This window comes from Medicago truncatula, chromosome 2 (assembly GCF_003473485.1).
Source record: "Medicago truncatula cultivar Jemalong A17 chromosome 2, MtrunA17r5.0-ANR, whole genome shotgun sequence".
Classification (NCBI taxonomy): domain Eukaryota; kingdom Viridiplantae; phylum Streptophyta; class Magnoliopsida; order Fabales; family Fabaceae; genus Medicago; species Medicago truncatula.
Genome location: NC_053043.1, coordinates 36,118,368 through 36,130,671, shown reverse-complemented (window position 1 = coordinate 36,130,671; position 12,304 = coordinate 36,118,368). Strand labels below are relative to the sequence as shown.

Genomic DNA, 12,304 nt, shown 5'->3' with positions numbered 1-12,304 from the left:
TAAAAATCCCATAAAAATCAACGTTCTAAAATAACAAATCTCCTGTTTTATCTCGCATCTTAATTTTTATCAAACATAAAGAAATCAACAACACAAAAAAAAATTTAGGTTTTTTCTCAATTTTGACCAAAATGTTTCTTCAAAACCAAAACTTTGACACTTATAATTTTTCAACGTTTCTAAGAAATTTTTTCCTTAGTTTCCTTTGTGTTTACATTATTTTATGTACTTCACGTAAACCACAAACACATCTAACATTTCTTTTTTAATATTTTTCAAGTAAAGCAACTAGGTTGCTTGCATAACAAGGAATTTTTCAAAAATTATTTAAGTCATGACAATTTAGGGCACACACCCACTCTCAATATCTTCACTAAGGACTAATATTTTTTAGGGTCCCACACTTCATACATTAATACCACAACCACAAAAATTAGGATATTTTTCTCGTTAATCAATAGATGTTTTCTTCAATCTTGTAACCCTAGACAAATCAGCAAATTAGGGTTAGGCAATTTTTTTTCTCATTTCAACACTTTGGTAAGTTTTCCTAAAAAAACACTTTAGTAAATCTATACCATATACAGTAGAAACTCTATAAATTAATAATGTCGGGATTGGAGAAATTTATTAATTTAGAGAGTTATTAATTTATCGATAAATTAATAATTATTAATTTAAAGAGTTTTTAAGTAATTATACTGTACATACCAAACAAAAAGGCAAATTAGTCTATGTCTCTTAGAATTACGTTGCACCAAATCTTGGGACTCAATGTAAATTAATAAATATTGTATTCATATCCATTGGAAATATGACTTTTGACTTTTGAAGTGTATAGTAAATGTAAACAAGTGGAATGTTCAATGTATTCTTAAGTAAGTTTGGCATATATAAATTACATGAATGTGTTAAAAGTATTCAAACCATATCCCACTCACGAGATGACTTCTCATCTAAAAGGTGTTGCAAAATCAACTATGTCAGATCAAATGCGTAAGGAGTTGTGCGAGTACAAGAACTTTAAAGGAAAACAAACAACTATTGAATCATATTTCAACAAAGTGTAATATATTTTTTTTCAGTTTCTATGAATTATTAATTTATGATTTTCTTGGGACCGAAAATTATAAAGGGATCTCCCAAAAAATTATTATCTTATTATTTTATCGAGTTATTCAATTTTTTACACTGGCCCAAGTCGGGACCGGACAAATTTATTATTTTAGAGAGTTTATTAATTTACCGAGTATTAATTTAAAGAGTTTCTACTGTATAAGTAGAATGCATGAGTTTTATCTGATTGTTTCCTTTCATACTTTATTCTTTATTTAAACAATTTTATTTACGTTTTATAATATTATTTAAATTATTAATTAAAAAAACTAAATCTCATAAAACAGGAATGGGAAGAGCCATTTCGGCTGAATTTTTTCTTTCCATTTTACCCCTTCATTTAAACCATTTTATCATTGAATTTTTTCTAATTACACCACAAATATTCCTGATTACACCCTACAATGACAATATTACCCTTAAATAAAATTTAATTTTCAAATTTACCCATTCACACAAAAAACTTACGTCTCTTCCTTCTTTCCTCTTCCAAAACACAATTTAAATAAGTCATGTAAACTGAGTTTTTTTAGTGTTCATACTTGAACTCAGTTTAACTAGGTCATTTAAACTTAGTTTAAGTAGGTCAAGTAAACTTAGTTTGATATTATTATAAACTTTTAAGTAAAGTTTGGTGTAAACAGAAATAGATGGGGTGTGAATAGAAAAACTCTTTATCATTTTTATTTAAATTATCAATTAAAAAATTATTTAAATCCCATTAAAATATGAATAATCCATAACAAAAGGAGAAGCATGATGAGAAACCTTATTTTGACATTATATAAACAAAAAAATTTGTTTTGATCTAACATTTTTTATTCCAACTTTACCCTTCACATAATAATTTTTACAATTTTAGCATTCTTTGTCAAGCGGAAAGAGGGGCACGATAGTGCCAGTGTTAATGCTATAGATATATGTAATGGGGATAAGAGATTTTTGACTAGCTTTTTTATTACCCCAGTCATATCCTTAAACAAATTTTTTTTATACTAATGTTTATTATTGTTTTCATTAAGAAATTAAAAATTTATATTATATTTGCTATACTGTTAGTGCCATTGAAAAATATAAATATGATTTGTTAAGTTGGTTTTTTTTTTTTTTTTTTTTTTACAAAAAGTTTGTTAAGTTGGTTATAATTTGAAAGTCACAAACATCTATATTTATACTTTTAACTAAAATTTCGTAAAAAGTATTGTTTATAACCCACCCATGATTTAGAACCCAAACTAACAACAACTTTAACTAAGCCATGGGCAGCTTTGTTCTTGGCGTTCTACCAACAAAAGCAACACTAACATTAGGAAGTAAGGAAAGAAAATGAATACAATCAGATATAATCAAGTCCAAATCTGCAACTTTCATCTTCGCTTGCAAGCATTTAACATTAGATTCCGAGTCTGTTTCAATGACAACAAGTCCAGGGTGGTTGGAGGAAACCCCGGCCACTACCAAAAAAATCAACTAACAGCTAACAAATAAGAGATGGCAATAGAATTTTTTATTTCAATTTTTTTTTCTAAAGCTGCTGAATTTTCTAATTTTTCTAAATTTTTAATGATTTTTTGAAGGATGAAAATTGCTAATGTTTATTTGAGTTTTTCTAAATTGAACACAGACACATTTTTATGCCACACGATGGTGTTTCTCTTCTCTTTTTCTTCTTCCACCAATCATTTAATATTGTCTTCATTTCTGTGCTTTCATTTTTCTCTGTTTATTCATGTGCTGTTATAAAGTGGTTAAATAATTCTCGTAAATTAGAATCTAACTCTCTATTTCAATAGAAAAAATTCTATAAACTCAAATTGGTAGCTAGCAAAGGGGTGACCATGGATGTTGTCATGGGAGTTATTAATAACTTTGCTACTAAAAGTGCTGAATTTACTGTTAAAGCTATTGGTCGTCAATTTGGTTACATACTCTATTACAAGGGCAACCTTACCAAGATGACAACTGATGTCCAACATTTGGAGGGAATAAAAGACATTTTGCAACACAATGTTGATGAGGCCAGAAGGAACGGAGAAGAGATTGAAAATATTGTCCAGAATTGGTTGAACACAGTGGACAACACTGTTGCAGATGCAAATGAAATTATTGACAGTGAAGGCCATGCAAAAGCTCAATGTTCTATGAGACATTTTCCCAATTTGTGCACAAGGCACCAGCTAAGTAGGAAGATGACAAACATGATGCAAACGATTTCTGAACTCGTAGCAGAAAGAAGTTTTGATAAAATTTCATACCGTGCTGCTTCTCAAATCACAGTTACGCCGTTCGGTAGAGGTTATGAGGCCCTTGAATCCAGAACATCAATGTTGAATGAGATTATACTGACATTGAAGGATCCTAGCATCTTCATTGTTGGGGTGTATGGAATAGGTGGTGTGGGGAAGACAACACTGATGAAAGAGTTATCTTGGAAAGCGAAGAATGATGGGTCATTTGGTACTATTGTTATGGCTACTATAACAAGTTTACCAAATCTTGAAACAATTCGACGCCAAATTGCTGAAGCCTTGGATTTCAAGTTTAATAAGAATACAGAAGAAGGAATGGCAAGCGAATTACGTGATAGGATAACCAAGGAGAAGCGTATTCTTGTTATTTTGGATGACATTTGGGGGAGACTTGATTTGACAGAACTGGGGGTTCCTTTCGGTAATGATCACAAAGGATGCAAATTGGTGGTGACATCTAGAGATCTTAATGTCTTGATTTGTGAGATGGGCACTCAAAAAGAATTTAGACTTGAAGTTTTACTTGAGGAGGATAGCTGGAAATTGTTTGAGAAGATGGCAGGTGATGTTGTTCACGAATTCAATATAAAACCAATTGCGATAAAGGTTGCCAAATGTTGTGCTGGTTTGCCCCTTTTGATAGTCACTACGGCAAAGGCTTTGAGGAAAAAACAAGTCTCTGATTGGAAGGATGCCTTAAATGAATTACAGAGATTTGATCAAGAAGGGTTGCATAAGAAAGTTTACTCTACTCTGGAAAATTGAGTTATAATTGTTTAGAGAGTGAAGAACTGAAGTTGCTATTCTTATTAATTGGTTCCTTTGGACTGGATTACATCTACACTGGACCACTTTTAGTATGTTATTGGGGGTTGGGCTTATTTAGACATTCTCACAAATTTGCAGATGCAAGAATCAGATTCAACAGATTAATAAATGACCTTAAGGCATCTTCATTGTTACTTGAGTCTGAATTTGATCGGGTTAGAATTCATGATTATGTAAGAGATATGGCTAAATCAATTGCATGTAGGACTAGACCAACCTATGGGGTGAAAAGGTACACTAAAGTAAATCAATGACCTGGGATGGATGAGCTTCGAAAATGCCATCGGATCATCCTTCCTTGGTCTTACATTTACAAGCTTCCTGAGAAGTTAAAGTGCTCAGAGTTGAAGCTACTGCAGCTTCAGAATATAGATGATTATTTGAGAGTCCCCGATGACTTCTTCTCTGGGATGATAGAGCTAAAGGTCATTAGTTTATATGGAATGATGTTTGCTCCTTCTCCACCACCATCTCTTTGTATCTTGACAAAAATCCAAACACTGGAGCTGGCTGGATGTGTGTTAGAAGACATATCAATAGTTGCAGAGTTGAAAAGTTTAGAGATTCTCAGTCTTGAAAGATCTGATATTAAAGAGTTCCCAAAAGAAATAGGACAACTAAATAATCTTCGAATGTTGAATCTAGCCAACTGTTCTGCATTGAGATTCATTCCTGCAAATCTTATTTCCAGCTTAACGTGCTTGGAAGAGTTGTACATGGGGAATTGCTTTATTCAATGGGATGTCAAGGGAAGCAACGATCAAAGCAAAAATGCAAGTCTAGAAGAGCTAAGGAGTTTGTCTCATCTAACCGCTTTGGACATAATGACTTAAGATGCTTCAGTTTGGCCTAGGGACTTGCTAGTCTTTGAAAAGATTGAAAGATACAACATATTTGTTGGTGATATGTGGAAATGGTCTTTGGACTGGTCTGGAAATGCGTCTGAACCTAACAGGATACTTAAGCTCAACGACAGTAGGGGTTCAAGCATTCTTTTGGATCGTGGATTTAACTCCTTGTTGAATTCAGCCGAGGCATTGTGTCTTGCCAAAATACATTGTGTTAGAAATGTTCTTTATGAGCTGAATAGGGGAGGTTTTCCGCAATTAAAACATTTGCGCCTTCAAGACAGCACTGAACTTCAGTACATCATTAATTCAACGGGGTGGGTTCATCCCTATCCTGCTTTACTCAACTTAGAGACTTTGGCTCTTCAAAATCTGTTTAATCTGGAAAAAATATGCCATGGGCCAATTCCAATTCAATCTTTTGTCAAACTAAAATCTTTTGAAGTCAAAGGTTGTGACAAATTAAAGATTTTGTTGCGCTATTCCCTTGTTAGAGACCTTCCTCAACTTCTTGAAATAAAAATTGCTGATTGCCAAATGATTACAGAAATCATATCTGAGGTGGATAAAGAAATTGACAAGATTATATTCCCTGAGTTGTGTTCTCTTGAACTTGAAAGTTTGCCTCGTCTCGTTAGTTTATGTGCGCCATTGACGCATTGCATACATGTGCCACTAATTGATCAAAAGGTAAAAACATGTTTAGCGCTTATACTTTTTAATTTATCATAGGATTCTTCCAATACCTTTATTTTCCCGGGGAGGGGGATGGAGTCCCTCTAATAAAAAAATATGATACTGTTATCATTCTATGTATTATTGTTCAATCAACAACATGGTATTATTTTTTTTCTCTTATACCTTCAAGTTCCATTATGTATTCACAGTGAACTATCTTTTCATCTCAATGATTGTTTTTATTTTTCTCAACATAAATTAATAGGAAAAATAAGATCTTCATAAGGATATTTTTGTTAATAGGTTGTGATGCTCCACCTTGAACTATTGAAGCTGTCTAAGATCAATTGCGAGAAACTGTGGGATGACAAACTTCGTAGTCATTCTCGCATGCAAAACTTGAAGAGTTTGACAATAGACAAATGTGGTAGCATGAGATACGCATTCTCATCCTCAGTTGCTAGAGAACTTGTAAACCTGAAATCTCTTAAGATTAGTAATTGCCAAATGTTGGAGGACATATTTGTCTCCAACTCTAATGACGAGGTAGGCATTAATTTCATTGTCTCCAAATCTGCAACCATTAACTAGTGTGTTGGTTGAGTACTGTAAGGCCGTGCAGATAAGCGCAGGCTTGCTGATGTGCATGTCTGGTTTCTGCCAAGAATTTATCCTTTGGCCATGCAGGACTTGTGTAGACCCTTGCAACTTCAAATCTTGCCCTTTTTACATCCAAAGTTTGTCAAAGTGCAGTAATGAGAAATAAATAATGAGAAGGAATCAAAAACCAATTAAAAAATATACTTTTGAATCATAAAAGGTTACATGGATTTTAAAAGAACTTTACTGGTATTCATTTTCAATGTAAAGCTATTTTTACAACTACTAGCATTAACAGTAAACTCTTTCGAAAAAAATACTTAAGAATGAAACTACACAATCTTCAAACTATTTTCAAAATTTCAAGATTGTAAAGAATTGACTGCATCGTTGATGTTATTTATATATCAAACAGAATTTTCATACAAATGGTTAAAGTAGTTGCAAACACATATACTTCCTATGTCGCTATTTATAAACACATTTGGAGAAAAATGTATCCCTAAATAAAACACTATTTCATTTTATTACAAGATACATTTATTACTTTTTTTTCAAAATATATCCTAATTAATTCTTCTTATTTGTCTTGAAAGTTTAAAAGTCAATGTCGAATAAATTAACAGGGATGGAGGTCATAAAACAAATGTACACATTCGTTCCTTCAAAAAAAAAATGTACACATTCGTTACACTATCAACTTTTCTTAATATATATGAAAAATGGCAAAAGATTATAAAAAGGGATGGAGGAAGAATCCAATAGACCTATACCTCATGATAACTTTTAAAATCTCTGTCATATGAGATTAACCGATTAGTCTCGCATCCAAAGGAAATAAATAAATAAAATAAACAATTGTTAAAAAGACAATAAAAAAAGGAAATGTATGGAAATGAAGCTAAGACAGCATAAATATTGAAGAACACAATATTATGCAAAGGAGATGAAAAGTTCAATGTGCTAACTCTGTCTGAATTACCAGTTGGTTGCGAGTAATTACCTTGAGTCTTCATTATTCAACTTTATAGGACAAATTCTAACTCATCAGATTCAATTCGAGCTATTCGCAACAAGCTTAGGCATTATTTAACGTAACGACTAAAGATTTCAAACCATGAAAGTTGAATTATCTCTTAAAAAAAAATTAAAAGTTGTAAACATTACCTTTTCAGCAAAAAGTTTTTCTATTGTAGTATTAAAATCACCATTCCAACTCCATGGACCTTTTAAAAAGTTTTTCTATTGTAGTATTAAAGTCACATGTACTGCTCCGAGTTTTGGTGCGCTCAACACTCCATTTGAGAAAGTTTCTATCATGTCACATTTTCCCACGACTAACTTCTGCAGCAATGGAAATTTGAGGTTGTAATTTCCCTTGTAAAAACTTCTTAAGTGTGGTAAGTTATACAATCGCAAAAACTCCAATTTCAAGAAAGCTAGCTCACCAGCATCATTTTCTTTATCACTTGCAACTATTACTTCAATCATTTCACAATTGTCTATAACTAATTTCCGAAGTTTAGGTAAATTAGTAGCAATTGATGATAACATAATATTTTCCACTCCAACACAAAAGGCCACTCTCACTCTCTCTAACTTCTCAAATCGCACCGAGGATGGAACTATATTCCGTAGTATGCAACATTTGAATACTTCAAATACTTCAAATACTTCAAGATTTTGAACAGCAAACTGCATATCAGAATTGTTCTAGCTGATCACAATGATACACATCCAAATCTCTTAAGAAAGGCAAACCCAAGGTGTGTAATCCATAGCAGAAGCTTGTAAGTTGAGCTAAACTTCGCAGACTTAAAGATGTTAATTTTGGGAAAACAAGTATTGGAACTGCATCGGCCATTTCATCCTGTGCAACAATAGTCTCCACACCGCACTCTTCTATATGAAGCACTTGGAGATATGGAAGTTCTTTGGCCACAGATAATGGAAAAATATGATCAAGGCTTTTACATTTGTCAAGTTTTGAACACAAGAATAACCGGATTGTATGTCATCCCATAATTTCCAAGAATTGATCTTAGACAGCTTCAAGGTCTCAAGTTGGGACATTCCAACCTATTGACATGAATAATATTGCAAAATTGTTATTTGTTCATATTGAGTGATGTTGGGGGAAAACCGGTAATAAGATAAAAGATGATAGAACTAACAAAACAAAGGAAGGATGTAACCACTAAACAAGAGTTGAATATTAACAACAGAATTCCCTTTGATTAGTGTAATCCAGAGGTACAAGCAATACAAACTACTACTCTACTCATCTGTGTCTCCTATATAGCATAAATTACAAACTCAGGCTCGTACAATCATTTAGTTGGAGTATTATCCCTAGTTAACATACACCCCTTTTATTATTGGTATACTTTCAGAAGATAGGAAAGTTCATCCTCTTATACCATGCTAGTTACCATTTACACAGCTAAAGCTATCTGTCTATCCCTGATATATTATGATCAATGCTTGCAGGTTACAACTAAAGGCAGTTGTTGAGGAGCTTCCGTCAAAAATAAAAATGGAAATAAAATATGTAAACACCTTCAAATTTATCAATAGGATAATGGCGATGTATTGTAGACATCCAGTGATTTTGAATAAATACATCAGGATGCTTAATTAAGCTATAAAAGACAATAATGATAAAAAAGAGAAAAATCGTATGTTTACCTTTTGATCAATTAGTGCCATGCACCGTGTATCTTCATAATTTTCAACTGCCAATGGCACAGAGCAGAAACTAATGAGACCAGGCAAACATTCAAGTTCAAGTAAATGCAACTTGGGGAACATAACCTTGTTTACTTCTATATCATCCTCAGATGTTTGCTCAGATATGATTTCTGTAATCATTTTGCAATCCGAAATTTTTATTTCAAGAAGTTGAGGAAGATTGCTAACTAGAGAATATGAAAACAGATGCTTCAACTTATCGCAACCATTGACTTGAATAAATTTCAGCTTGGAAAAGGATTGAATTGGAATTGGTCCATGACATATTTCTTCCAGATTAAACAGATTTTGAAGAGCTAAAGTCTCTAAGTTGGGGAAGGCGGGATAGGGATAAAAGCAACCTATTGAATTAACAATGCACTCCAGTTCAGAACTGTCTTCGATGCACAAATGCTTTAATTGTGGAAAACCTTCCATGTTCAACTCGTAAAGGACACCTCTAGCACGTTGTAATTGAGCTACGCACAAATCCTCCGCTGAATTCAACAATAAGTTAAATCCATAATCTGAAAGAATGCTTGTACTCTTACTCTCTGCCAGCTTAAGTGTTCTTGAAGATTCAGAAGCACCTCCAGCCCATTCCAAAGACCATTTCCATACATCACCAATAAATATATTGTATCTCTCAAGCTTTGCAAAGACTTGCAACTCCATTGGCCAAACTGAAGAATCTTGAATCATGATGTCCAAAGTTGTTAGATGTGACAGATTACCTAGCTCTTCCAGACTTGCACTGTTGCTTTGGTCTTTGCTTCTCTTGACATCCCATTGGATAAAGCAATTTCCCATGTACAACTCTTCTAAGCATGTTAAGCTTGAAATAAGATTTGCAGGAATGAATCTCAACCTAGAGCAGTTGGTTAAATTCAGCATTCGAAGATTGGTTAGTTGTCCTATTTCTTCTGGGAGCTCTATAATGTCAGATCTTTCAAGGCTGAGAATCTCTAAACTTTTCAGTTCCAAAACTATTGATATGTCTTCTAACTCACATCCCCCCAGAGTCAATGTTTGAAGGTTTGTCAAGAAAGAGAGAGATGGAGGTGGGGAAGGGGTTAACATCATTCCATACAAATCTAGAACTTTTACTTCTCTCATCCCAGAGAAAAACTCATCAGAGACTTTCAAATTGTCGCCTATATTATGAAGTAGAAGTAGCCTCAACTCTGGGCACTCCAACTTCTCAGGAAGCTCATTAATATAAGACCAAGGCAAAATGATTTGATGGAACTTTTGAAGCTGATCTATCGTTGGCCATTGTTTGACTTCGGAGTACCTTTTCACAGAATAAGTACGATGAAACCTAGACGCAATTAATTTAGCTACATCACGTACAACATCATGCATTCTTACTCGACCTCTTTCACGTTCAAGCAACAATGAAGAGGCCCTAAGGTCATTTATTAAGTTGAAAAATTGATTCCGTGCCTCTGTCAATGTGGAAGATGTTCACATAACCCTGAACTCCAATAACATTGAAACAACATTCCAGTGTGGATATGGTCCAGTCCAAATGAACAAATGAAAAGGAAGAGTGACTTCAGGTCATCCCTTTCTAAACAATTATAACTCAGTTCCAAGGTAGAGTAGACTTTCATATGCAAACCTTGTTGATCAAATCTCTCCAATTGGTAATTCAAACAGAGTTAGCACATTAAACTTTTCATCTCCTTTGCATAATATTGTGTTCTTCAATATTTATATGCTGTCTTAGCTTCATTTCCATACATTTCCTTTTTTTATTGTCTTTTTAACAATTGTTTATTTTATTTATTTATTTCCTTTGGATGCGAGACTAATCGGCTAATCTCATATGACAGAGATTTTAAAAGTTATCATGAGGTATAGGTCTATTGGATTCTTCCTCCATCCCTTTTTATAATCTTTTGCCATTTTACATATATATTAAGAAAAGTTGTTAGTGTAACGAATGTGTACATTTTTTTTTTAAGGAACGAATGTGTACATTTGTTTTATGACCTCCATCCCTGTTAATTTATTCTACATTGACTTTTAAACTTTCAAGACAAATAAGAAGTATTAATTAGGATATATTTTGAAAAAAAGTAATAAATGTATCTTGTAATAAAATGAAATAGTGTTTATATTTAGGGATACATTTTTCTCCAAATGTGTTTATAAATAGGGACATAGGAAGTATGTGTTTGCAACTACTTTAACCATTTGTATGAAAATTCTGTTTGATATATAAATAACATCAACGATGCAGTCAATTCTTTACAATCTTGAAATTTTGAAAATAGTTTGAAGATTGTGTAGTTTCATTCTTAAGTATTTTTTTCGAAAGAGTTTACTATTGATAGCCAATCGGCATAATTAATTGTTTCTAATATAACAGTAACCAGTGAAGTATGTTTGTAATTGACATAAACAATACTAGACACCTTAATATCTTCATAAATTGATACCTATGTCCTTTTAATCTTACTCCAAATGAGATGTAATTTCTTTTTCAGTGTATTTTCTGTGCAACACTTTCTAAATTGATACTTATGGCTACATGATGAGGTTCAATTAGATGAGCCAGATACGTATGAAGTAGGGACTGATTTGATCCAAATTAGTGAGCGACTTATTTGAGTCTTTTAGATACTAAATTCATTGAAAATATATAGTAATATTTGTAACATTGGTTAGTTTTGCTTGTAATCGACACTGGTGAAATTGTACTTTATTGAAAGCAAGAATCTCTTTTTCATTTATTTTTTATTTTTTTGACAAACGATTCTCTTTTACATAAAAGTGTCAACTTTATGTTAAATTTTTTGAGCGAGAACATTGTCATCTATTACGGTCTACTTCTATATGAAGGATTAGTGTCTACATTTGTGCACAAATGAGATTTGCTTCACACCAAAAATAATGTACCAACTCTTCTCCATGGTATATAAGTCAATTGGTGCATGTTTGAATTGTGTTTCTTTTTGTGCTATAGTTTTAAAGTTGCGTTGCAGAATTTTATGTCATTGTGAGAGAATTACAACACTTTGAGGACCTCCTCTTGCTCCCCTCTGTTTATTATCATATTGTTTATTTTTTCTTTGTTGTTGTTGTGGTTACCTGCACCAACCTACCTGAACAATCTGTCCTTTCCACTGTCTGGTACATGACCCCTACCTTGGTTAAAACGTATGCAGATGCATTTCATTAATCATATCCGAAGTCGACTATTGCTCATCCATACAGGTTCGATCTCTGTCTTGTGTTTGAAAAAAA

At 32.9% G+C, this 12,304-nt stretch overlaps 2 protein-coding genes across 2 annotated transcripts; one reads left to right on the top strand and one right to left on the bottom strand.

Annotated features, from left to right (window-relative positions):
• The first annotated feature begins 2,954 nt into the window (after positions 1-2,954).
• On the top strand, positions 2,955-4,130 carry LOC120578396 (disease resistance protein At4g27190). The gene has a single exon (XM_039831085.1). The coding sequence runs from the start codon at positions 2,955-2,957 to the stop codon at positions 4,128-4,130; it is 1,176 nt and encodes a 391-aa protein (XP_039687019.1).
• A 5,014-nt stretch (positions 4,131-9,144) lies between these two features.
• Positions 9,145-10,414, bottom strand: LOC120578395 (putative disease resistance protein At1g63350). Its single transcript, XM_039831084.1, has 2 exons — positions 9,284-10,414; positions 9,145-9,180 (listed from the first exon to the last, which is right to left on the bottom strand). Exons 1-2 carry the CDS (start codon positions 10,412-10,414, stop codon positions 9,145-9,147), a joined length of 1,167 nt encoding a protein of 388 aa, XP_039687018.1.
• Positions 10,415-12,304: the final 1,890 nt, after the last annotated feature.